Genomic DNA, 25131 nt, shown 5'->3' on the forward strand with positions numbered 1-25131 from the left:
TGAACCAGCTCATCGCAGCGCATCACGCCTGAAAGCTTTGCTACCTGCAAGCACAGTGGCAGGAACCTGTGAGCCACAGGCACGTGGCAGCAGCGTGGGAGAGGAGTGCTCTCCATCAAACCACCCCCAAGATAACAGCAGGTTTCCAGCTCAGCAAGCACAAGGCTGGCAGGGGCTCTGCGTGCCTGGGAGCCTCATCCTCTTCCCCGCCTCTCGCCAAAGCCGCTTTGTGCAGCGTGAACAGAGCAGCCCCCAGCAGCAGGAAGGGGAATCAATGGTTCCAGAGGAGCTCACACGCCGCTGCTCTCAACAGCCAAGCGAGGAGTCATTAATTCCCCTCCTTGCTCCGTGACAGCAGCTGCTGCACTTACTTGTGGGCAGCTTCTGAGCAATGATGCTGGCTGGGGCGGCACTGCTCGAGGCAAGCAGCAAGGAGAAAGGTGGGAAGGATAATGAGAGGGTGGCTGCATACGTGCTCTGGGGAAGAGACTGGGTCTCTCTGAAAGCCCCACGGTGCTGTCATACACAGGTTTAGCTCACAGTGCTCTGAAGCCCATGTTCCCCCCTTGTCCTGCTCCTAGGACTGCACAGTTGCCTCCCTGTCACTCTGCAAGGACAGGGCACCTCGCACAGGGAGGCTCACCCAGAGGGAGCAGATCTGTTTGGTAGGGTCTGCTCTGCTCCGTGCCTGCAGCCATCCCAGAGCCTCCAGCACCACGGCTTGGTGATTAAAACAAAGAACTACTCAGCAGCACTGGCTTTCAGGATCTAGCAGGGATGTGCCTTTAATCAAACAGAGAGACCCTGGTGTTACATACAGGCACGCTGCGGGATGAAGAACAGATGCAATGGAGCCTGTTTTCAGATTCCCATAACAAATGTGTGTCAGGAGCTGGCAGCTATGAAGACGTGTGGCATATGTTGGGTATGTCTGTGCCGTGCCCTGCCCAGGAAGCTGTTTCCTTTGTGGGAGCTCCTCTCATGCGGTACTGACACCAGCATTGGACAGAGCTGCTGGCCTGGGGACGCAGAGGATGCTCACCTCGACCTTCCCTCCTTGTGGGCTCAAAACTGCTGGTGTTGCACTATGGCAGGCAGCCCAAGAGAGGAGCTGCCCACAGAGTCACAGCTCCTCAGCATGAGGCTGATCCCAGGAAAGATGTGATGGCAGGAGGATGATTCCCATCCCTTGGGTCATGCCAGGCATTCAGAGCCAGGCATTTTCCTGCTGTTCCAACCCAACAGCCTCAGTCCTGCAGCAGCTTGTGCTTCACAGTCGAGCTCTCCAGACAGAGGTGGACAAAGAGAGTCCCAGCTGCAGCACGGGCACGCAGCTCACACAGGTCATAGTCATGGGCCCACTCCACATTGCCCCACCGCCGGATCTGAAAGAGAGGAGGAACATGAGTCAGCTCAGAACTGGGTTATCCATAGAGCTGCTCAGCAGCCATCCCTTTTCATGCCTGTGAAGCAGGAGCTGTGCTGGTCACTAATGGGGCAGGGAGATCTCCAGATGAGTGGTGCTGCATCTGTAGTGGAGTCTGAGGCAAAGCCCCTTAAAGGGAAGATGAAAAGATTCCCATCAATTTCAACCACTTTTGGGACAGAGAGAGCTTCGTGCCAGGCCAGCTTCCAGCAAGCAAGTTATTAGCTTGGTGTCTGCCAAAGCCTCCAGGCTGGATAACCCAGAGCAAGAGAAGCCAGCCACGACTTTGCACTTCACATTAGAGAGGAAGCAAAGCAGCCATCTGGGCTCTGCAAAAAGAACCTGGCAGCCCCAGGAGCTCTCTGGGCCGCTGTGCCCATGGTGCTGCTTTACAGAAGCACACTCCAAGCTCTCAAACGCAGAGAGTGGTGAGGTGGAACCTCTCTTGCAATAGCAGGCACTTCCCTTGCCAGTTATTTGTGGTGGGAGATGCATTTGTCATGCTGAGATTATTGCTATTTGAATGATAGGGTTGCTTTGTAACAGGATTTACCTGGTATTCTTCCTCCAGGCGAGAGAGCAGCACGGCTTTCTCTACTGTAATGTGCCTGTCAATCACACCCATGGACAGGATCAGAGATTTCAGCTGGGTGATGATATATTCTATACCTGGAAGGGAATAACCCAAAACAAACAAGATTCAGGGTTGTTTTCTGCAGCGTTACAGCAGCATCTTCACATGCTCTGATGAGACAGGCGGTGTGGAACCTCCTCAGGGAGGTCACAGGGCCACTGACCCTTGTATCTGGGGACTTCAGTCTCAGAACCGCAGTTAACAACAGACACAAAACGCTGTTGTGGCCACTGTCACCGCAGTGACAAAGGTTTTGCCTTGGCAACTGCCTCCTTTTACTGTGCCACAAAGCTTGTGTGTGCAAAATAACCTCTCTCACCTTGCAGGGCCCACATGTTGTAGGATGCCAGATGGCTGACGAAGGTATCCTTGGTGCTGGCTGGGATGTTTGGTCCCAGGATGCTGGTGGAAGAGCCAATTGCCACATTGTACCTGGAATGATCACCCAGCTCCTTAGAAAAGCACAGGGCTCACGGATCCCACGGCTCTGACAGCCACAAGCAGGCCAAAAGCAGACAGGAACATCTTTGGCTTCTTCTTACCTTTCCTCAGCCCAGGCAACAATGGGATCCCATTCATTCTTCTGCAGCTCTGCCAAGGCAGGTGGCTCCTCCACACGATAGCTGGGCCATTGCAGAACAGAACCACAATGGGTGTCCATTCACCCTCCAGAGCACAGCAAGGGGAATGAAGGCAGTGGCAGCAGTGATTGGGAACAATCCCCCCACTCTTCCCCAGATTCAGAGCGTTTTGTTGTTCCAGCAAGGATAATCCTTACTACAAACCAGAGCAGCAAAGCAGCCAACAGGCAGCCCCAAGCCAGGCACAGGATGCAGTGAGGTTTAGTGGTCAGAGCAGGGGATGCATCCCACTTTATGGGGCTATGCAGCTCCCAGTGGATATCACAGAGGCTAGGACTGTGAGACAGAAGCCTGGGGATGAAAGGCTGGATCCTGCAGCCCACTTTAAGGAATGAAGGGCATTTGGCTGCTGGTACAAGTTATATGAGCTGCCTGAACTGGCACAGGAGTATGAGGGACTGGGCTCACAGATTCCCCCAGGCCTTTCAAAGCTGTTTTCCCCAAGGAAATCTTCATTTCCTGCTGCTCCCACCCTTGCCCAGCACGGAGATGTCCAAAACAGGGCTCAGCAGAGGACCAGATCCCCATTCACATGCATGAACTTCCACTAAGTCTGCAGACATAGAACTGGCCTAAACCCATTGAAACCCTCAGGCCAACCCCTGGACAGGTCAGAGCCCTGCTGTGACTGAGTTACAACAGACACCTTCCCTTTCTCCCCCCAAGCCCACGGTGCCCAGACAACCTCACCCCTGTGCCCCAGCTCATACCAGACAGTGTCAGTCTCCAGGAACTTCACGGCTGCTCGGATCAGCTGCATTTTGCTCCTCTGTGTGGGGTTGTCCAGCGCTGTGTTGCACAGGGTGGTCTGGGGGAGAGAGGCCGTTTAAACCACTGTGAGTCACAGCCTGGGGAAGGAGCAGCTTCTATTGTACAAAGCCAAGAAGCAGCAGAGGACTTAATGAGGGGTGCAGCTAAAGGGGGTTGACCCCAGAACTGTGCGATAGGAATCACCTCCCTGGTGTCAGAAGCCACAGGAATGGGCCCATCAAGCACCAGGGAAGGAAGCTCATCCCTTCCTCCTGCCCTCACAGTCCCCGCTAACACTGTCCAGCCCCTTCTCAAGTCCCTCCAGGCACACCCTATAGAGTCACCCAACCAGTGTCAACCCAACCAGTGTCAACCAGTGCCGTGCCAAACTCCTGACCTCTTATCCCTGTTTCCACGGGCATTCGGACAACCTGACCTCTCAGTGTTCTGCATTTGGAGACCATTCTTGTGTCTACATGGTCACCCCTGTTCTAGACCAACCTATGCCAATTCCACAGGAAAGCTGGGAAAGACAGGATAGAGAAGGAAGCACTCTCAGAAGATGCTCTGAGAGGATTTCATGCATCCCAGCACAGGGCTTACACCCCAGAGTGTTTCAACCCTTGCTCTGGAATCCACTCCACGCACTGGCAAAGCCCTCACCAGGCAGCAGTGGCCTGGCAAACCCATCTTTAACCCCTGGAATTTCAATTCCCTGTCTTTAATCCTGACTTTCCTGACCTGTCTGCTCCCAGCACACTGTGTTCTGTCGTTCCAAGGTCCCAGTATCCCATCTTGCCATGCTCACCAGATGCATGGTGTAGAACTTGATGGTGTCTTTCTGGGAGTCCCACTCTGTTGCCACTGCAATGGCCAAGGCCTCACTGGGCACAGTGAAGAGCTTGGCCTGGGGTGTTTTCAGCTTTCGGTGGTCCAGGTTGATTTCAAAGCCTCCTGGGGAATCAGAGTAGAAATCCTGGGGAATCAAAGAGGAGCAGGCACTAAGGAACAACAGCCAACCCCACACATTCAGAGCTGGAGCTGATGGGAGCAAGGCACCAGGGATGCTCAAGTGGTGGGAGCACCAACACCAGCATTTGGACCTACTGGGTCTTGGAAGTGGCTTCCTACCCCACAACTTTGCTATGGATGAGGAAAGGGGACAGCAGGATGGTGACAATACCAAACTCACACAGGCTGGGACCAGCCCCTCTGCCCTGTCCCAGTGGCTGAACTCACCTTCTCCTTGAGAGATGCTCACGTTCTGGTAAAACCGCTTCCTCTCTGGGGACAAAAACAGCCATTTAGGGGCAGTCAACGGGAGGCTGGTCCCTTCCCCTGCTCCCCATCACAGCCCAGAACAGACAGAGCCCTCGGTGCTGTTCTGGTGGCCTGGCCACAGAATTCCAGCCCATTCAATCACAGCTTCCAAGCACCTCCATGAGCTCCACTCAACTGGGAAGCACCAAGACACTGGTGAGAAGCACAGTGCTGCTGTGCACAACCTGCACGTCAATGGGAGCAGCTTCACTCTGCCTCAGCTCCCTTGGAACCCTGAGCACTGCCAGGGATGGGGCAGCCACAGCTTCTCTGGGCACCCTGTGCCAGCGCCTCAGCACCCTCGCAGGGAAGAGCTTCTGCCTAAGAGCTCATCTCAGTCTCCCCTCGGGCAGGTTCAAGCCATTCCCCTTGGCCTGTCCCTCCAGGCCCTTGTCCCAAGCCCATCTCCAGGTTTCCTGGTGCCCCTTTAGGTACTGGAGCTGCTCTAAGGTCTCCCCTTACAGAGCTTTCTCCAAGCTGACCCAGCCCAGCTCTCAGCCTGCTGCAGCTTCTCCCACTGCAATCAAAGACAAGAAACCCATCAGAGCCGGGTCAGAGGCAGGACAGGGCACAGCAACCTCTTCCCACCCCTTGATGACAACAGACCCACTCTCAGTGCTTCCCATTCCCTGCCTTGACCTGCACGTTCCAGCAGTGTCCAGGGGCAGGATGCTGTGAGGACGGTGCCACAGCTGGATGATGCTGGGCACACGTGGACCACACTGTGTCACTGAGTCACCAGGGGAGGAACCCCCTCCAACAGCAGCCTCCAGGCCACACATCCAGCTCCATCCTGCCGCAGCAGCAAGGTGAGCTCTGCTTTAAGAGCACCTTCACTTCCTACTGGTGCTGTTGCACACATCCAGCACCTCGGAGCCAGGTTAAAGCCATCACAAAGGCTCTCACAGCTCACACAAGGCAGGAGGAATCTGCCACGCTGTAAACCCCAAACCAAATGGACCTTGTGAAGGGCGAAGCAAGAGGCCAGGCTGCAGCTCTGTCATTGGAGGCTAAAGAAAGCTCATTCCCGCTGGGAATGGAAGAGGATTTGCTCAGCCTCAAGGGCCTCAGGAAGCGCCACAGGGCGAAGGCACAGATCGATGCACCCCAGAAGAGACCCCGCAGTGAGTCACAGCGGCTGCAGCCTCACCTCCGATAGAACCAGGCTCATTTTAGTGCCCTCAAACCCACACAGCAAGGTCTGTGCAGGGGACACACAGCCCAGAGTGTCCCTGAAACACCCCCAAACCCCCATCAAAACCCAAACCCAATGTATCAGAGCCGTGCATTGAGGATGTGGCTCCAAACACCTGCTAACGCCAGGCAAAAGGCGCAGGGGGATGCCCATCACCAGGACCACATTGTCCAAGGTGCTCAGAGGTGGCGGGGTGCCCCGACTCCACAGGACTGCGCTTGCAGGAGGGATGCTGTGGTCCCGCTGTGGATCCCCCCGCCCCATGACAGCTCTGAAGGTCACCCCGGGACATGAATGGGTATAGGGAGGTATGAGATATAGGATATGGGGTATGAAGTATGGAATATAGGGTATAAGGGAGGGTATGGGATACGGACTATAGGGGGGGTATGAAGCATGGGATACGGAGTATGAGATATGGGGTATAGGGGGGGTATGGAATATGGGGTATGAAGTATGGGATACAGGGTATGGGATACAGGGTATAGGGGGGTATGGGATATGGGATACGGGGTATAGGTGGGGTACAGAATATGGGGTATGAAGTATGGGATACGGGGTATGGGATATGGGGTATGGGATATGGGGGGGTTATGGAATATGGGGTATGAAGTATGGGATATGGGGTATGGTATATCGGGTATGAAGTATGGGATATGGAGTATGGAATATGGGTATGTGAAACGGAATACGAGATATGGGGAATGGGATATGGGCTATGGAATACGGGGTATGTAAACCGGGCCCCCCCTCCCCTCACGTGCTGCAGGCGCTCCCTCACCTCCCGGCGGGGCGTAGGCCCGGCCCCAGCCCGGCCGCAGCGGGGCGGTACCGGGGGCGACAGGAGGCGGGCGGGGCAGCGGGCAGCGGGCGCGGAGCAGCCGGCGGCAGCGGCACCACATGGCGGCGGGGGGGGTGGAGAAGCGGAGGGCACGGGTCCGACCCCCGCTCAGCGCCACCGCACGGGCGCCGCCATACTCCCGCGCTGTCAACCAATCAGCGACGCGAACGCGTTTTGTCCCTTCCGCCACCCCGTTCCGCCGCCAGCGGAACAAAACGACATTTCCCAGCAGCACCCCGCGGCCGCGCCTGCCGGGAGGAAGCGCGTGCCGGCCGCCCGCAGCCAATCAGCGCCCGGCACCGCCCCCCCCGCAGCGGCCACGAGGGCCAATAGGAGCGCGAGGAGGCGCTGACGGGAGCCCCCTCAGTGAGGCAGGCGGTGGCGGCGGCCTCGGCGTGAGGGGAGCGGAGCCGAGTCCCGGTCTCCCCCCTCTCCTGCTCGGTCCCCACCGGCTCCGGCCACGCTGGCGCCCGGGGACCCCCCCGAGATGCCGGTGAGGAGCGAGCGGTGCCGCGCTGGCGGGGCAGCGGCGGGCTCGGCCTCGTCGTCCTCCTCCTCCTCCTCCTCCGCTTCGCCGCCGCCCGGAGCGGCCGCCAGCAGCTTGGTGCCGCCGCCCCCCATAAACACGGCGCAGCCCGGCGTGGCCACCTCGCTGCTGTACAGCGGCGCCAAGTTCCGCGGGCAGCAGCGCAGCAAGGGCAATGCCTACGAGGTGGAGGTCGTCATGCAGGTGAGGGGCAGCACCGAGGACGCGGTCTTACCCCCCCCCCCTCGCTTCGCCGGGCCTCCGTCTCCTCAGGCCGCGGCAGCCCCGCTTCACCTCCTCCCGGCTCCCTTAGGCCTGCCCTGTCTGCTGCCGCCGGCCTTCCTGCCTTCAGGCCCGGCCCCGGCTCCCTCAGGACGCAGCCGCAGTGCTGTGTCCCGTCCCTGGAGCCCCACTGAGGCCTATGGCTGGGGGACACACACAAACCCCCTTCTTTGTCCCCATTCCCAGCAGCCTCACTTCCCCTTAGGCCTGGAGAGGCCCTTCCTGTGAGTCTCCTGGTTCCATAAAGCCCAGTGACAGCTCTGAGGGCTGAGGCTCTGCAGGGATCTCTTGTTACCGTTTGTACTCTCTTTTGGGGATAAGGGGAAAAGAGTGTCCTGTTACCCTCAGGCCCCAGGAGAGGCTCCATTCCCTCAGGGCCACCGCTTTGCTCCCTTGCCCTCAAACCCTGAGCAGAGCTCACTGCACTCAAGCCTTTCCCCTCACCTCTGTGCCCTATTCCCCTTGGGCCTGGCAAGGTTCCTCCCTTCCCCATTCCCTTGAGGCTGTGGAGTGGCCATGCAGGACAGAAGGGTAAGAACGCAGCTCAGAGTGGGTGGTGTCCTCAGAAGCCCTTCCCCTGGGATGGCCTGTATTTCAGGCCTGGCTGGGAATGACCAGCGAGCCAGGAGCCAATCCCAGGCTGTGGCAGAGCTGGACCCAGGGTCCTCCATCCCTGTGGTGTTGGAGGCTCCCGCAGGGAGCATGAGGTGAGGTGTGGTGATTTGTCTGTGAGAGGAATGCAACCAGACAGCTGTAGCGTGCTGGAGAATGGGTCCCCTGGCTCCTATGGCCGTTCCTCCTGCAGTCATTGTCACCCTGTGTGCTTTATTTTTAGTCCCAGGCCCTGGCATGCTCGCTTTGGGCAGAGCTGTGAGGTGTGCAGTCATTAATACACGGCCAAGCAGCCATCTGAGACATGCTTCCCTATAGAGCACACTGCTCACAGCTTTGTTTCCGCTTTGGTGGCACAGGAGCATGTAGTGAGGGCAGTGCTGAAGCCTGACAGTGCGATGGGGAGCCCCAGGGCTAGCAGAGGGGGGAGTGTTTGAACCAGCTCCAGCAGCACCGATGTTACCTGGCGGGGTTTGCTGCCGTGGGGACATCCTATGGCTGCTCAGCTCCACTGCACGCAGGGGCTGGCAGTGCCTTTGTGCAAAAAATGCTGCTGTTTTCATGTGTGTCAGCTGAGGAGAGGTGGCTGCTGCTGCTCTCCCTGTGCTAAGCGCAGGGAAATGGCGCTTTCCACAGCACAGGTGGGGAAGATTCATCTTCATCTTCCCTAAGTAACTTGCTGCTTATTCTGAGAACGGAGCTGGAGATGGTGGGAAACGCTTGGAAAACCCCCTGCTTTTAAAGGATCATGGAACCCATGCAGCATCCTAGCCAGTGAGATGGAGTCCAAAGAAGGGTGGCATCAAAGTGTTGGATCTGGGAGAAAGGCCTCCTTCAAAGCACATGGGAGCTCATCTGGCTTCTGAGCAGGCCTTGGTGTGCACCTTGTTGCCAGGAGAGACAGGGTGCCCAGAGAAGCTGTGGCTGCCCCATCCCTGGCAGTGTTCAAGGCCAGATTGGACACAGGGGCTTGGAGCAACCTGCTCTAGTGGAAGGTGTCCCTGCCCATGGCAGGGGTTGGAACTGGATGAGCTTTAAGGTCCCTTCCTGTCCAAACTGTTCTATGCTTCTATGGGAAGCGAGTTAGTGAGGTGTGGGTCAGGCCTTTTAAATAAGCAGAGGGCAAAGCTCAGGGCTGTGTTTTCTTGTAGGCTGGATTATCTCCATTAAATCAGATGCTTTTTACTCTTCTCTAACCCAAACACTTGTTCAGTGCTGGTGGTTGATGGGGAGATGTGGGGCTGGGGGTGTGATTGAGTCAGTGGTGCTTTCACTTGGAGAAAACTGAGTTGGCTTCATCTGGGTGGAAGGGGAAGGTTTGCTTCCTATTGGAGACCTGGGAAGAGGCTGCTGCCTCAGCGTGATGGAGCTGGAAGCAGGCAGGGTGATATCAGGGATGTCAGAGGTGAACTCAGCACCTCTAGATGATCATTCCAAGTGATTCCCAGCCGTGGGGAAGGGCTGCCAGTGTGAGCACTGGGCAGTGAGCTGGACTGAAATTAGCTTTGCAGGGGTCAGAAACTGCTTTGGATCAATTGGGTGCCTTCCTGCCTGTGCTTATGGTTGGATCTTGCACTCTTTTCTAGCATGTGGATATGGAAAACTCCTATCTCTGTGGATACTTGAAGATTAAAGGCCTTACAGAGGTGAGTGTTAAGTGCAAAACAGCAAGAAAAGATGCATGTAAAGGCTTTGCTTGTTCCCGGTGGGGTGGGAGAAACTGCCATTAGGAATAGGAAGTGGAGGGGTTGAGCATGGAGTAGATTTCACCACCAAGCAGTTTAACAGCTTCAGTCTGTGCTTGGCATGTAGAGCAAGTACAGTGGGCCTGGCTGGGAGTCCTGGGAGTGGGAAGTTTGTCTGGCATCCCATAATGTTGAGCAGACCAAATCTGACCCTGAGGGCAGCTTTAGGCACCCTACCAGTGGTGCTGTGTGGCTGAAAGAAAAGAAAGGAGGACCTGAATGGTCAGATCTTCACATATTTCCTTTCCCATCCACCCTCTAAGCTTGCTCATGGTGTGGGACAGTCAGTGAGAGCTGTTTCCCAGGGGTAATGCTTGGAGGAGCTTGCTCACCCCAGCTGAGTCTGCTGTTCCCTGCCCATGCTCTCCTAATTCAGTGCTAAGGCAAAGCTGGAGAGGAGTTTTTCTGCCCTGGGTGTCTTAATCCAGGCCTTGGGCTTTGGAGCAGTCACACAGCAAGGGCTGGGTGTCCTGCTAGGAGACTCCCCACAGTCCAGCTCTGACACAGCTCCTGCTTGCAGGGAGTGAATAGAGAGGCAGAGAGGGGCTGGAATAAGAGGATGGAGGCTTTGTGTGTGTGTGTGTGTGTGTGTGTACCAGACCTGGAGGTGTGAGGCAGGACCAGTCAGTGACTGGGGGGCTGAGAGCTCCTGCTGGGAGATGTGGCTTCTTGCTGGGTGCCTGTACCCCTGTGTGTGTGTGAGTTTCTGGCTCTAAGTGACAAATCTGACCTCTCATCCATCTCTCTTGTCTCCCAGGAATATCCAACCCTCACCACCTTCTTTGAAGGTGAAATAATCAGTAAGAAACACCCTTTCTTAACACGCAAGTGGGATGCTGATGAAGATGTGGATCGGAAACACTGGGTAAATAAACCTGTGGGGAGCAGATGGGGGTTCAGTTCAGCTGCTCTGGAGGTGAGGTGCAGTGTGTGCCCATGCCAGAGCTGTCATGGCCTAGAAACATCTTGAGTGTCTCCCTCCTTCCCTCACTGGGATCTTTGCAGGTAGAGGTTCCACCAGCAGGCTGGTGGCTGTGATCCATGACAGGGGATGGGTTATCTGCTTTCTGCTTGCTGATCCTGGGGTTGGAAGGGAGCAGCAACAATCCCCCACCTCTTTACCTCCCAACAAGGAGAACGTGCTTCTTATTTGAAGGTTTATCACAAAATGGAGTGGAGAAGGAGAAGGTGCCTCTCTAGCGCAGGCAGGGCAATTGGTATCTGTGTCTTGGCCACCTCAGGGCCGGGTGTGCCTGTGCTCTGGATCAAGCAGTTCATTGCCTCCCCACCTTGACCTTTGCTGTTGTTTGCCATACTTTGATGTTTATTATGTTTCTGTCAAAATAGCTTCCTCTGGAAGTGTAAGAGCTTCTCCAGCCAGGCTGGATATGGCTGTGGGTGTCCAGCAATCAATTCTCTGTGTTCCCCTGTGCTCATCCTGGGGTATGTGTTTAGCATAGCTCCAAGGGAAGAGCCCCTTTGGTGAGCAGGTCCTGTTCTGTAACAGCTTTTGCTTCCCAAACAGCAGCTGGCACCAATGAGCTGGAATAAGCATCCTGAATGGTTTCTTCTGTGTTTCAGGGGAAGTTCCAGGCTTTTTACCAGTATGCAAAAACATTTAACTCTGATGACTTTGACTATGAGGATCTGAAAAATGGGGACTATGTCTTCATGAGATGGAAGGTAAACTTCACACGTCTCCTTCTCTGATGAGCTTACAAATGACAGACAGAGGCTTGTGGTACCTGGAAGCTTTGTCAGCTCTGGTGATTTAATGAAAGATCTCATCCTCCCAACGTCATAACCCACCACAGCTGCGAATTCCAGTGTGACTCCTGTCTAGCCAGCTAATTGCATCCTGAAGGGCTGCAGTCATGACTCAAAACACAACAGGAAACTCTTGCTTGGTGATGAGAGAATTGGTGTCTTCAGTCCCTGTGTGTGTGACACAAACTGGACAGTCTGCACCTCTCTGTTCTTCACTTGGGCTGAGGCTTCCCTCTTTACATGAGCTTTGTGTAGCTGCAAGGGGAGGAAATGATAGAAACGTGGAGTGGTTTGTGTTGGAAGAGGCTTTTGAAGGTCATTCTGGTACCACTTCCCCACTGGGGGACAGCTTTTCCCCTTGGATGCTTCCAGGGGTAGGGTATCTACCACCTCTCTGGGCAATCTGTGCCAGTGTCTTGCCAGCCTCACAACAAAGAAAGTCTTCCTTATACCCAATATAAATCTACTCTCTTCTAGTTTAAAACTGATACCCCTTCTCCTATCACTAGATGCCCTGATAAAAAGCCTCTCCATCTTTCTCCTAAGCCCCCTAGAAGGCTGTAAGGTCTCCCCAGAGCTTTCTCTGCATCATCAGCAGGCTCTGATTGCTGGCTTTGCAAATGGCTTCTGGTTTGAGCTGAAACTCATCTCATGCCCTCTTGTTCTAAGAGATTCTGTCCTCAGTTGTCTGCTCCCCTGTAGGATGCCTACAGTGGCAGGTGGTGAAAGAACACACTGGTCTCTGTGTGTTGGGCTGCTGAGGGTTCAGGGAGTGCTCAGCCAGGAATGCCTTCATGTTAATGGGTGCCAATGCTCAGTTTGGGAGGACACATTGAAGGGAGGGGGTTATATTTGACTGGCATTTTAAACCAGAGTCTGTGTTCTGTATACAGGAGCAGTTCCTAGTCCCAGATCACACCATCAAAGACATCAGCGGTGCTTCCTTTGCTGGTTTCTATTACATCTGCTTCCAGAAGTCAGCAGCATCTATAGAGGGCTATTACTACCATAGGAGTTCAGAATGGTAAGGAAGCTTCCTCTCTTCTGCTCCTCAAACCTAGGGGTGTCCAGGTGGTGCTTCTCTGGGCTGAGAAGGGGGTTTAGCCTGGTGGCTGGACCTCGGGGCAGAAGGGATGGGGTGTGTGCCATGCTTTTGGCCAGAGCAAGCTACTGCAGCCCATCTGTGTGGTATAAAGTGCTGCTCTTTCTGCATGGTGGGGACTAATTGGGCTGGTGAGGTGGAGCAGGGGAGGTACAAGGTCTGGAGGTGTGCTGTGGCTCAGCAAAGCAATGCTCTGGTACATAGGCAAGCAGATACAAGTTATGGATCGCTAAAAGCATCCCTCCAGAAGCCTTGTCTCCAGTGCAAGTGCTCACAGGGCCCTCTTGTGAGGAAAGATGAGCATGGGGCAGCCTCATCTCATGTGTGGAGTTGTGCTCCCTCAGCTTGTGTTTTGCTCAGTGATTGAGGCTTTGAGCTTCTCTGTGCCTTGCCCCTTCAGAGGATGTCAGAGGGGCTTCTGAGAGCGAGCTCAGTGCCTCCTCACATGTAACAGCTTGGCTGTTGCTCCCTTCAGGCAGAAGCCTTGTCAGGCCAGTGTGTTGTAGTCCAAGGCCCTTGGGGTGTTGCTGTAAGACAAAGGAACAGTCAGAGTCAGTTGGTGTCTTATTAGAGGCAAGGATCTGACAGTGAGCTGTGGCGAGCTCTTTTCCCTCTGGCAGCCTCGAATGTGACACACACAGCAAGTGAATCTGTAGGGTGGCTGAAGCTCTCAGAGGGAGGGAAAGTACCTGGGAGGCTTTCAGACAGATCCCCTCGAGCTGAGCTTTGAAAGACCCGAGTGTGATTTGCAGTCACAGCAAACACCGTTTGAACATGAAAGTTGTTGAACTTCAAAAGGTGTCCAGAGCCCACCTCAAACACAGCCTGCCTGCAGGTATCTCAGGGAATGGAAATGAGGCATGATGCTGAGGGGTTTGGCACTGTGGGTAAGTGGGTGTTGGGTGTCTGAACACCTCTGAGGCTGTAAAAGGGGAGAGAAAAGCCACCCACCAGGCTGTGTGCCCTGGGGCCTGCCAAGTGCTAGAGGGAGCTCTGTTGCTCTATGTGATCCTCTTCATCCATCTCTTTCCTTCTCTCCCAGGTATCAGTCATTGAATTTAACTCACGTTCCTGAGCACAGTGCTCCTATCTATGAATTCCGATGACAGCTGTCTGGAACTGGTACCACACAGAAGCAAACTGGGCAGGAGAGCATGGCCTGCCAGGAGAACTGTGTCCCTGTCGGAGCACGGGAATGCTTCTCTCCTGCCCCTCGGACTCGCGAGACAGAGCCTGAATGTAAAACTCACCCAGCCCAAGGAGCGTGGCTGCTGGAGCTTGATTCTCCCTCCTGTCGAGTGGCGATTTGATCTTTAATCTGGTTTTTGAGCTACCTTTAAATGCACTTTCTTATTGCACAGTTAGTTTCTCTATCACTGAAGCTCTTCCCGGCTCTCCTTTGGAAGCTGTTTCCTCAGTAGCTGGAATCAGTGGTTTGCCCTCTGAGTAATAAGAAAACACAAGCTGGGTGCTTTCTATTTTCATTCTTCCAGCCTGGAGATGGGTTGAAATCGCCAGGACTCAGGTTTGTTGCCCAGATTGCTGCTCCCACAACCGGGTCCTGTGTGTCTGGGGGGGCTCTGCTCGCCTGCAGCGTGTTGGGGGAGCATTGGCTGAGGCAGATGAGGCTGGAATGAGTCTTTGCTTTGTGCTGGCTGAGGAGGTTAGCCAGAGCTGCAGATCTTTCAGGAATGCCAGCCCTTTGGAGCTGGGAGCTCTTCCAGTGTCTGGATAAGCCACTGGGAATTAATTTGATGTATGGACTTCCAGGCTCTCAGTAAAGTGGATCTGAACTCTGCTTATAGGTGTATATTTGCTCTTTACTTAAGTTAAGGGTAAAAGACAAAAAAAGACAAAAAAAAGAGACTTTTATTAAATATATATATATATATTTTTATGGTTCCTTTTCCAAAGGACCCCAATGCACAAGTACTCAATGGCATTTTACAGTTTTCACATTGAAAACCAGGAATGTTTTGTGTTAGTTTTCCAGACGTGTCTGTAATCAGCCGCCTGCTTCCGAGCAGCACCATAGGAACAGGGCAGCATTTGCACTCACTCCTTGTGCTTCCCCACCGCTGCTTGATACCTTTTTATGGGGCTAAAAAAACCCAAGGAAAGGCAAAAAAATACCCCAACAAAACCCACCCCCAAGTAGCTCTCCTCTGACTTGGAATGTTTCAAGTGATAACTTAAGGCTCCTGTGCCAAAGCGTGTGTGTGATGCGCGTGTGGTTTGGTTTCTTAAAGACATTTTAACACTCGGCCTCGGTTGTATGTTTTATGTGACTGTCCCACCCCTGTGGGGCTTGTTTGAGGGTTTAGTTTGAGCTTTTCTGGCTGGTTTTGAAGCATAAACCCCTCTGAGAAGGTTTGTGTTGGGAGTTAGCCAGGTGGGTGCTGAGGAAGTGAAGCCTCCCTGTGCCTAGCACCAAGGTGGTTTGGGTTTTCTTCTTTTGAGCTGCCCTTGCTTCCTTTGGTTTATTGCAGCAGCTCAATTGCTACTTTAAGCCTTAAAGAGAAAGTATTCAGGTCTTGGAGAGCCCATTTCCTTTATTCCAAGTTGGGATCTTGTGTGATTTGGGAAGTAGCTGAGCTGGTCTTGGGAGGTGATGCAGGAATCGCCTGCTTTGAGTGCGCTGTTTGCTGCGGATGAATCCTATTCCCCAGCACAAGTGGGGAGAGACCCCCTTTTGGGAGAAGGGGGGACCTGGCCCTTCCATGGGGCAGGAGTCCCCCATGCCATGAGGGAAGCATGTGCATTGTCTTGGCTGTTGCAGGTGGCTTTGGAGAGTAGGGGGAAGTGAGAGAGCGATTTGAGACACGAAGGGGAGAGCAGTTGGGAAGCACATTCCTGTTTTATCCTGCTCAAAGAAACTCATCCCTTTAGCAATGGGGAGAGGGGTTTCCTCACGGATGGTGCTGGGTTTAGAGGCAGAAGCCTCAGTGGTGCTCTGCTGTGACCAAGCATGGGGTGAAGCCTCCTCCTAGGTGCTGTTTGGGTGCAGGGCCACAGCTCCAGAGGCTCTTTACAGCCCTCTGGAGCTCTCTGTGCAATGCTGGTTGGTGACACCAACCTCCTTGTGCTTCCCAGGGTGTGACACTTGGGTTTCTGCTGTGGTTGAGTTGAGTTGATGCTGGTTGTTGGCAGGAGCTGGGTTAGGAAGGGTCCTGGCATTGTTTAAGATGTCCAAGTACCCCAAAACCTCTGAAGGGTTTTCTTTGAGGCTTGGTATGTTCCAAGGATGGGGAAGGAGAATCCCACTTTGTGCCGTCTCCTTCCCACCATCCTGAAGCCAACACTTGGGGTGATGCTGATGTGTGTGGCAGGCACAGAGCAGGTTGTGGAGCTGAGGAAGATGTTGGTGCTCGGAGCTTTCCCCCCTATAAACCTTCATTTTGGTTTTCCTTTTGCCTTGTTTGAGCTCAGGAGAGGTGTTCTGTATGTCCCGGTGTGGGGAGAGAGAACCGGTGTGGGCTTTGGGGGTCAGAGATGGGGTGTTTGGTGTGGGGAGAGCTTGTGATGTCTCTATAAGGTGTTACAGGAGGTGTTTTGCAGAGCGATCAACATCCAAATTAAACATGAACTGTATTCAAGGGCTCTGTGTCCGTGTGTGTTTGTCAACCAAAGCGCTTCTCATTCCAGCGGGAGAGCTGTGCTTCCTCCTCTCCCAATGGGATTTCTCCAGGAATCCAGTTACGGAATCCCAGACTGTTTTGGGTTGGAAAATACCTTAAAGCCCACCTAATTCCAACCCTTGCCATGGGCAGGGACACCTTCTCCTAGAGCAGCTTGCTCTGACGTGGTGTTGAGCACTGCCAGGATGGGGCTGATTGCCTTAACCGCAGGGTTTGGCCTTCATTAACGGAGCGGAGGGGCTCCCTCTGCATCCTGCCTCCTTCCTTAGAGCTCTCCCTATAATCCCCATCCATTAACTTCCATCCTTCCCCCCGGTTATCCCCGGATAACCCCCCCGATACCCGGAACCCACAACGCGCGGCGCACGGGGGCAGCCGGAGCGGCGCGGCGGGAGCACAGCTCCGCCCGCCCCAGCGCCTCCCTCAACCCGGAAGTGGAACGGGGCCCGGCGGCAGTTCCGGAGCAGCGGCAGCGGCGTGCGGGCCCCGCCATGGGCATCCTGGAGAAGATCTCGGAGATCGAGAAGGAGATCGCCCGCACGCAGAAGAACAAAGGTACGGGGCCGGGAATGGGGGGGGGGTATGGGGGGAATGGGGGGTCTGCCCCCCTGCAGCCGCTGTTCCCCCGCCGTTGGGCCCCGGTGTTAGTTACCCCCCCATATTAGTGACCCTCGGTATTCGGTGGCTCTGGTCTGGGTTGTGGGGAGGAGGCCAAGTGATGCTGGTGCAAAAGGGGCCTGGGTGGTGCTGGAATAGCTTAAAGAGGGGAGTGTGGAGCAGAGCTCCCCTTGGGAGCCCTGAGCCCCGCTGCTGTGGGGAATGAACAAATAACGCTGGAAAGCGCTGGCGTTTGTGCCCGTCTCTGTGACAAAGTGCTCTGCCTCCTCTTCGTCTGGGCCGGGTGGGAATGTGAAGTATTCCCATGGAATCACAGCCTGGGTTTGGGCTGGAAGGGACCTTAAAGCTCATCCAGCTCCAAGCGGGGACACCTTCCACTGGAGCAGCTTGCTCCAAGCCCCTGGCCTTGAACACTGCCAGGGATGGGGCAGCCCCAGCTCCTATGGGCACCCTGTGCCAGTGCCTCAGCACCCTCAAAGAACTTCCTGCTAACACCTAACTTAAATCTGTTGGGTTTTGCCAAGAATAAGGCCGTAAAATACTTCCAAGTCAAAAGTCTTTAAAAATTGACAAAAGCAGGGAAAAAAGAAGTCTTACATCTTTATAACGTTAAACGTGGCTGCGGGTAAGGAGGGGTCTTTGCCCTGGAGCAGCCGTTCCCCCTGTGTTCTCTCTCTGTTTAACTGGCTCCTTTCACTGTTCATTCCTGCCCCTGCTCTCCCTCTGGCTCCCTCCTTTTACTAAGGAACCTTTTGGCTGCTCATTCCCCTTGAGCCTGACTTTATGGGCAGGTTACCAAAGCTTAGCTCCCAATGCCCAGTGTTTCAGATGCTGCAGCGCGTGGCAGTGCTTAAGACCTTGACTAAGAACCGCAGTGTTGTTTGTTAGGAGGGGTCTAGCAGTGAGTTACCACCCGCTTGTGTTAACTGGGTGTCGTGTTCCTGTTCTTCCAGCCACCGAGTATCACCTTGGGCTGCTGAAGGCGAAGCTTGCAAAGTACAGAGCTCAGCTGCTAGAGCCCTCCAAATCCTCGGCTGCGAAGGGAGAAGGCTTCGATGTGATGAAATCTGGAGATGCCCGTGTGGCACTGATCGGTTTTCCTTCCGTGGGTAAGGTCAGTGAGAGCCTCTGCGTGGCCAGCTTGGGATGGCAGTGTCTAAAGCAGAAACCCATCAGCTCTTCGCCTCTCACCTCCCTGCCAGGAGTTAACAGGAGGTGGTTGTATGCTGAGAGCGGAAGGTTAGGGGTAGGGAAAACCTGCCTTCCTCTTGTGCCCTGTGGCACCAGCCTGAAGATTGGTCTTGCCCAGCCACAGCATTGCAGAGAAAATAGGTGGGAGCACCATGGAATCATAGAATCGCAGACTGGTTTAGGTTGGGAAGGACTTCAAGATCATCCAGTTCCAACCTGGCCTTGAGCACTGCCAGGAATGGGGCAGCCACAGCTTCTCTGGGCAACCCATTCCAGTGCCTCAGCACTCTCACAGTAAGGAGCTTTTTCCTTATATCCAACCTGAACTTCCCCTGTTTTAGTCTGAACCCATCACCCCTTGTCCTGTCGCTCCAGTCCCCGATGATTTACCATCATTCAGGAAAGCATTGTCTGTCCCATCGCCACTTTAATCCCTGTGCCTGGAACAGCCAGAACCCAGCTCCTAAGAGCCGAGGGACCCTTTGGTGTTGCTTGTTCTGCTTTCGTTGGTGTCTCTTTAGTGATGCTCATCTCTTGCCTTTCAGTCCACGTTCTTGAGCTTAATGACCTCAACCGCCAGCGAAGCTGCCTCTTACGAGTTCACAACCCTGACGTGCATCCCAGGAGTCATAGAAGTGAGTAGGATTCTCCTCCTTTCCACATAGTAGTAGCAGCAAGAACCCCAGCCACGCTGGTGTGTCTGTTTGCACCAGTTACGCTTGTGCTGCCAGTGATAGCCAAAGGGCTCTGCTGGCTTCTGCTTTCAACTCTAGGACATGGTGAGTGCTTGCAGGTCTTGTGCAACCTGCAGTGCTGATTTAGCACTTCCCTCACTCCCTAACTCCTCAGTGTTGGCTGTCTGAGTGGGGTTTCCTCCACTGCTGTTGGACTGACCGGAGCACCACGACAATGCTCAGCTGAGTTTCTACTACCCGCTATTGGCAGCATTGACCAGATGGCTGCAAACCTTGACAGATTTGTTTTTAATGAAGCTTTAAAAGAGGCAATCTGTACTGTGATCAATTTTGGAAGGAAAAACACAACTCCTCCTGTCCTTGAGGAGTTTTATTAGCGGTGGGCTAAGCATCCGTCAGCAAAGCAAATGACAAAGGGCATCAAACTGCAAAGCGTTCAAGAGGAATGAGAAAAGCAGGGTCTGAATTGCAAAGCAGAGTTAAATAATGAAGGCAACTGTATTGGTGTGAACCCAAACACTAATATTGTGACACATCCACATGCAGTTGCTAAGAGGGCTTTGCTGCAGTAACAACATGGGAGCTGATGCCCCCACAGATCTGGTGATGGAACGAAAGCCTCCCATTGCTTCCTGCTGCTGTAAGACCTGCAGCACATCCGAGTAACTCTGAGCTGTCTCAGGGAGAGGTGGTGGCACTTGCTTGTTCCTGTGCTTCCTCATTAGACCAAGGGGAAGAGGTCTCTCCCCTCTCCCTGGTGCTTTGTCCAGCTGCAGTGCTGTGGTGCTTTAGGAGCTGAGGAGCTGGTGTGTTGCACACAGCTTCATAGGAAGCACTCTGGAGGTGGCTTTGCCAAAACAGAGCCATCAGCACTATGCAGGGCTGTCCCACTCTGTCAGGCTCATTCAACTCTGCTCTCTACAGGCTTTGCACCATGTATTTGGGGCTTTTGAGGCAGCTCAGGTGCCCTGTACAAGGCTTTCAACTTCCCACCCTTCTGTTTCCTTTCCAGTACAAAGGAGCCAACATTCAGCTGCTGGATCTGCCTGGCATCATCGAAGGAGCAGCGCAAGGTTGGCTGATCGATGTGTTCATGTCAAGCAGGGCTTTGCCCTCAGCTGCGTACCTGCGGTGCCTCACACATTACCAGGTTTCCTGGGCCAATGGTTTCCACGTTGGTTTTCCACATTTGGAGAGTCCTTGATCTTATGTGAGGCACGATTTTTATCCCAGAGCCCACGTATGGTTCTATATGTAGCAGAAAGCTGCTTTTCTGGAGGTGGGAGCCAAAGCAAGGCAGGCTCTTCTCACCTTCCTGTGCGAGTGTTATCTTGCTCATCTGTTTTGTGGTGCAGAGGAAGTCTAAAGAAAGATGCTGGAGAGGCGGAGGGGGAAATTACAGCTACGCAGTAACCCCTTTTGACTGAGAGCCTGCCAGTCCTCCCATGACTCCTGGTTATGGGAGGGGGTGCTGGCTCTGTCATTGTCCCCACATTGCCTGTGTCAGAAGATGCTTTAGGGAGCTGAGGATAATCTCCCAATGGTCTCTTCTTGGAGGAGCATGGCCTGGTTAATAAGGTCTTTCTGTTTTGGGACCAGAAAGTACATTGAACCCTTCTGCACAGGAACCCTAGGCCCATATCTGGAGCTGCTGCCATAACGTGTGTGGGGATGTGTGTCCTGCTGTCACAGATGTCATTTCCACCCATGCAGCTGTACTACAATAGCTCTGCACACACTGATTCCTGTATCCTGTGGCAGAGCAGCAGTAAAGGGTATTTGTGAGGGTTTGTGTTGGACATAACACAGCATGGATGGACCAGGTAGAGTCCCTCAGGGCCCTCCAGCAGCTGACTGCAGCCAGGGCAGCTACTGCAGGACCTTTTTCCTTGCTTCCAAGCAGCAGCCCTCCTCTGACACAGACCTCAGAGCTGGTTTTCCTTGCTGACGTGGCCATCTCCTCTGTCCTCAGGGAAGGGCAGAGGCCGGCAGGTGATAGCTGTGGCCAGGACAGCAGATGTGGTTATTATGATGCTGGATGCCACGAAGGGTGAGGTACAGAGGTGAGTATGTGCTGCTGGGCTGCGGAGCTATGGGGTGGCCAGGTTCAGGGGCTCCCATGTGCTGTGGGGTCTGAACACACCAGCTCCCTCAAGTGTTGTGCTCCCAGCATGTTGGGCAGCCAGTATTAAAGCTATTGAGGTTGTACTCTGTTAGAAGTGTGCTAGCTAACTGGCTTGGGCTCCTGAGCTGGATTGTTCCCTATGGATGTCTGTTTGGAGATGGGGATGTCCACTTAGATTTCCACCACACACTGTCCTGTATTAGCTGTGGTTTCTAGGTTGTAGTGAAAGGCTGTATCAATGGGAGAGTCAAAAAGGGAAGGGATGGGTGTCCCCTGACCGTGCTCACTCTCACAGGTACTAACGTGCAGTGTCCCTGCAGGGCCTTGCTGGAGAAAGAACTGGAGTCTGTAGGAATCCGGCTGAACAAAAGCAAACCAAATATCTACTTCAAGGTGAGGTTTCCTGGGCTGCTGCAAGCACAGATGTGTGTGGCTGCCTGCTCAGAGCTGAGATCCCTGCGTGCTGCCCCTTGTGTTGGACAGACTGAAGGAGGGTTGTGGATTTTGCACTGTTCTTAAGCCTCTTTGTTGCCTCCCTGCAGCCGAAGAAGGGTGGAGGCATCTCCTTCAACTCAACTGTCACGTTGACTCAGTGCTCTGAGAAGCTGGTGCAGCTCATCCTCCATGAGTACAGTATCCTTTCCTAACATAGGAGACCCCTAAGCCATCAGCATGGCGTGGGACAGCCTTGCAGTGCCTTTGGTGCTTGCTGTGTTGACAGCCAGCATTGCCAAGCCAGCTCAGGCCGCTGGCTCCCGGTGATGCGTGGATGTGTTGGGGTTTGGGCCTTGACAATGTTCACCTCAGAAATCTTCAACGCTGAGGTCCTGTTCAGAGAGGATTGCTCTCCTGATGAGTTCATTGATGTGATCGTAGGCAACAGGGTCTACATGCCGTGCCTCTATGTGAGTATCTCGGGAGCAGCCTGCACACAGCATCACCTCCAGCCTGTGCTGAAGCAAACACTGGATCTTCCTGGTTCCTAAATCAGTAACGATCTGGGGGTTAAGAAGTGGAAAACAGCTCCACAGGGAGCTTTTCACAAGCTTTCCATGGGTGGCTGTGCTCTGTGTGTGTTCTCTGTGCCCTCTTGTGGCTGCCTGCTGTGGAGCAGCATGGGGTTTGTTCCTATGGCACGGAGCCTTCCTGTGCTGCAAAGCTCTGTGCCTGGGGTTTCACTACTGGTCCCATGTGCCAGAGGTCATGTAATGGCTCTGGTAGCAACGGGGTCTGTAGTGAAACCAAAGGTACTGGAGAACACGTTGCAAACCAGTTTGCTTTATGAAGAGCCTTGGCCTCTCCTCTGGCTCACAGGAGCTGAGTTTCTATTTCAGGTGCTGGAACTACCCTGCATGTACATGCCTTACCATGCATGATACCTGCATGTACATATCCTACTTCCTTGCAGTGTTGCTGAATTGACTTCCTAAGGGATGTGTTGTTTCTTCTTTGCCTTAGGTTTATAACAAGATTGACCAGATATCAATGGAGGAGGTGGATCGTCTTGCTCGGCGGCCCCACAGTGTTGTCATCAGGTAGGAGCCTGTGACACTGATGTCCTGGCCCAGATGGTGTGCTGCTTCATTCCATACCCCTTTCTCCAGCTTTTCCCAAGGAAGGGCTTTTTCCAAGCTTCCTTTCCCTGCAGAGGCAGGCTGCTTGGCTTCTCCACACTGTCTGCAGACCAGAGTAAGCCAATCTAAGCTGGTTTAGAAGTGCTGCTATATCTGGCTGGGGCTTTGGTGCTCCGAAGCTGCTCACCCTTCTGAAAGCTCTATTTAGTTACTTCACCTTGGGCTTTTTCCTTTAGTGGCCTCTTTAAAGGCTTTCCTCTTTGTCCCCTAACCCTCAGTGAGATGCTTCACCTTGTTCTCCTAAATCACAACAGCAATAAACAACGGAGATGTTCCTGGTGTTTTGCAGCTGTGGCATGAAACTGAACCTGGATTACTTGCTGGAGAAGCTCTGGGAATACCTGGCACTCACCTGCATCTACACCAAGAAACGAGGACGTAAGTGGCCATCAGCTGAACAGGTTTGGAAGGCACAAAGGGTCAGTGCTCAGACAGGCTGCTGGGGGCTGACAGGCTGTCAGTGAGCTCGTGTGTCTTGGGAATGCTGCAGTTATGCTCTCCCTAAGCAGCTTTCAGCTCTTGGGAGATGCTTTCTCTTCCACCTGATCCTATCTCTCTGCACTAAAACAGGGGAAGGTCAGGTTGGACATAAGGGACAAGTTCTTTACTGACAGTGGTCAGGCACTGGTATAGGGTACCCAGAGAAGTGGTGAATGCTCCATCCCTGGTAGTGTTCAGGGCCAGGCTGGGCACAGCCTTGGGTGACATGGTCTAATGTGAGGCGTCCCTCTCCATAGCAGGGGGTTGGAACTGGATGATCTTAAGGTCCTTTCCAAACCAAACCGTTGTATCATGATACAAGGAAATAAAGTGTGCAAGCTCCCTGCTTTCTTCCTTATTATTTGTGAGTACTGGGGTGTCTGCAGAACAGATTTGCTGCTTTCAATGCCTGTTTGTCTGGGCAAGTGTAACGGGAGGAGGAATTTGGGAGTAGTAAGCACAAGGCAAGGTGAGGTTGTGTCAGCATATTAGAACCCACTTGATGGAAATCAAATGCTTCTTATTCCCTCCCTCTCCTGCTTATCCACAGAGAGACCAGACTTTACAGATGCCATCATTCTCCGGAAAGGGGCCTCTGTGGAGCATGTGGTAATTTCTCTGCATCTTTTCTGTGTCCTTGTCTGTAGAAGGCAGCTTCCTCTTGGAGCCTGCTCTGATTTGTGCTTCATAAAGCTCAGGATGTGTCAGTGTTACCTGGGCTTCTCCTTTTGTTACCTTTCCTGATCCCACCTGCCTCAGGTGGCTTTCCTAGCTGCTAGGAAAGGCTAAAAAAGGTAACTGAATGCAGTCCAGTGAAGAAGTACATGGGAGCAGTGGAATTGGGGCTGGTGATTCCTGTGTGTCTCTTCTGTATTCTTCCAATGCCATTAACTGGCTCCTAAAGTCACTGTTGTCATTTCCACCATAGAGTTGAGTTGCTTTTCCTTCCTGGGTATTGAGTAGGTTGTTTGTAAAGGCAAAGCAGTGTCCTTGAACTGCCTCACACAGTGCCTCTCTTGCAGTGCCATCGGATCCACAGGTCGCTAGCCAGCCAGTTCAAGTATGCCTTGGTGTGGGTAAGTGCTTAGCAGCAAATGACATCCACATCCTCTGCTGTCTCTGGTCTCCTCTTAACCTTCTTCCCTTTTTGCTTTGAAGGGGACAAGCACAAAATACAGCCCTCAAAGAGTGGGCTTAACCCATATGATGGAGCACGAAGACGTCATTCAGATCGTAAAGAAGTAACTCATGGCTGGTGCCTGGCCTCGTCTTTGATCACTACGATTGGAACTGACCACATAAAAGCAAAAGCAACCAAACAAAACAAGAAATAAACAGAAAAGAGAAAGAAAAAGGAAAGGGGAGACGTGTTCCACAGCCAAGAGGGCTTCTGTGAAGCTCCTTCTCTTGGAGAAAGGCAAAAGCTGAGGCTACTCTGCTGTACACCCAGGTGGGGATGGGGAAGATGAGGTTCCATCAGGTGAAGTGTTGTCTCCTAGAAATAAGAGCCACTTCTTCTATGTCACAGTTCCCACAGGTAGGGATGTCCTGCTCCTAGCAGGGGCAGGGTTTGCACATGGATCCGTGTGGCTGGCTTAACCAGTGGGTTTGTGAGAACAGGTCTGGCCCTGTGCTTTGGGACAGGGAAGCCAGGGCTGAGGGAACACTGCTGATGCTTTGCTGCTTATCCATTCACATGAGTTAAGCATTGATCTGAAACAAAAACGAAGTTCTCCCTCCCCTGCCCACTGGAATCATGGTCTCTGCAGCATTCACCATTGGAGACTTTGGTCTCTGCATCTGAGACAACCCCTGGTGAATGTATCATGGTCCCACCTGAGTTTAACACGAGAACGTGGCTCTCTGTGCCTCTCCTTAGCTCTGCAGTAGGGTTTGTAGGACCCCCTGC

General features: G+C 53.6%; 3 protein-coding genes across 3 annotated transcripts; 2 read left to right on the forward strand and 1 right to left on the reverse strand.

The window, feature by feature from the left end:
• Positions 1-755: 755 nt before the first annotated feature.
• Positions 756-6868, reverse strand: ATPAF2 (ATP synthase mitochondrial F1 complex assembly factor 2). Its single transcript, XM_061346499.1, has 8 exons — positions 6748-6868; positions 4691-4735; positions 4260-4405; positions 3412-3509; positions 2603-2683; positions 2380-2492; positions 1980-2095; positions 756-1385 (listed from the first exon to the last, which is right to left on the reverse strand). Exons 1-8 carry the CDS (start codon positions 6866-6868, stop codon positions 1248-1250), a joined length of 858 nt encoding a protein of 285 aa, XP_061202483.1. The 3' UTR covers positions 756-1247.
• Positions 6869-7261: 393 nt separating this feature from the next.
• Positions 7262-14639, forward strand: GID4 (GID complex subunit 4 homolog). Its single transcript, XM_061346504.1, has 6 exons — positions 7262-7537; positions 9814-9873; positions 10730-10837; positions 11554-11655; positions 12633-12763; positions 13884-14639. Exons 1-6 carry the CDS (start codon positions 7295-7297, stop codon positions 13945-13947), a joined length of 708 nt encoding a protein of 235 aa, XP_061202488.1. The 5' UTR covers positions 7262-7294; the 3' UTR covers positions 13948-14639.
• A 2231-nt stretch (positions 14640-16870) lies between these two features.
• DRG2 (developmentally regulated GTP binding protein 2) lies at positions 16871-24557 on the forward strand. Its single transcript, XM_061346517.1, has 13 exons — positions 16871-17034; positions 18051-18211; positions 18834-18923; positions 19996-20056; positions 20956-21046; positions 21429-21501; positions 21651-21741; positions 21916-22013; positions 22567-22643; positions 23032-23120; positions 23773-23831; positions 24245-24298; positions 24381-24557. Exons 1-13 carry the CDS (start codon positions 16971-16973, stop codon positions 24465-24467), a joined length of 1095 nt encoding a protein of 364 aa, XP_061202501.1. The 5' UTR covers positions 16871-16970; the 3' UTR covers positions 24468-24557.
• Positions 24558-25131: the final 574 nt, after the last annotated feature.

The sequence above is a fragment of the Neopsephotus bourkii genome, unplaced genomic scaffold (genome assembly GCF_033783945.1).
Source record: "Neopsephotus bourkii isolate Nb327-2 ecotype Australia unplaced genomic scaffold, CSIRO-AGI_Nbou_v1 NB_39, whole genome shotgun sequence".
Classification (NCBI taxonomy): domain Eukaryota; kingdom Metazoa; phylum Chordata; class Aves; order Psittaciformes; family Psittacidae; genus Neopsephotus; species Neopsephotus bourkii.

What these genes read in the sequence shown, in the direction of transcription:
- ATPAF2 (XM_061346499.1), bottom strand. Translation starts at nt 6,868, where the DNA reads ATGTGGTGCCGCTGCCGCCGGCTGCTCCGCGCCCGCTGCCCGCTGCCC. An exon ending in GGCCTACGCCCCGCCGGGAG is followed by an intron (nt 4,736 to 6,747) that starts GTGAGGGAGCGC and finishes TTTTGTCCCCAG; the next exon opens with AGAGGAAGCGGTTTTACCAG. An exon ending in GAGCATCTCTCAAGGAGAAG is followed by an intron (nt 4,406 to 4,690) that starts GTGAGTTCAGCC and finishes CTGATTCCCCAG; the next exon opens with GAGGCTTTGAAATCAACCTG.
- GID4 (XM_061346504.1), top strand. Translation starts at nt 7,295, where the DNA reads ATGCCGGTGAGGAGCGAGCGGTGCCGCGCTGGCGGGGCAGCGGCGGGC. An exon ending in AGATTAAAGGCCTTACAGAG is followed by an intron (nt 9,874 to 10,729) that starts GTGAGTGTTAAG and finishes CTTGTCTCCCAG; the next exon opens with GAATATCCAACCCTCACCAC. An exon ending in ATGTCTTCATGAGATGGAAG is followed by an intron (nt 11,656 to 12,632) that starts GTAAACTTCACA and finishes TTCTGTATACAG; the next exon opens with GAGCAGTTCCTAGTCCCAGA.
- DRG2 (XM_061346517.1), top strand. Translation starts at nt 16,971, where the DNA reads ATGGGCATCCTGGAGAAGATCTCGGAGATCGAGAAGGAGATCGCCCGC. An exon ending in GCTCATCCTCCATGAGTACA is followed by an intron (nt 21,742 to 21,915) that starts GTATCCTTTCCT and finishes TGTTCACCTCAG; the next exon opens with AAATCTTCAACGCTGAGGTC. An exon ending in GGGCCTCTGTGGAGCATGTG is followed by an intron (nt 23,832 to 24,244) that starts GTAATTTCTCTG and finishes CCTCTCTTGCAG; the next exon opens with TGCCATCGGATCCACAGGTC.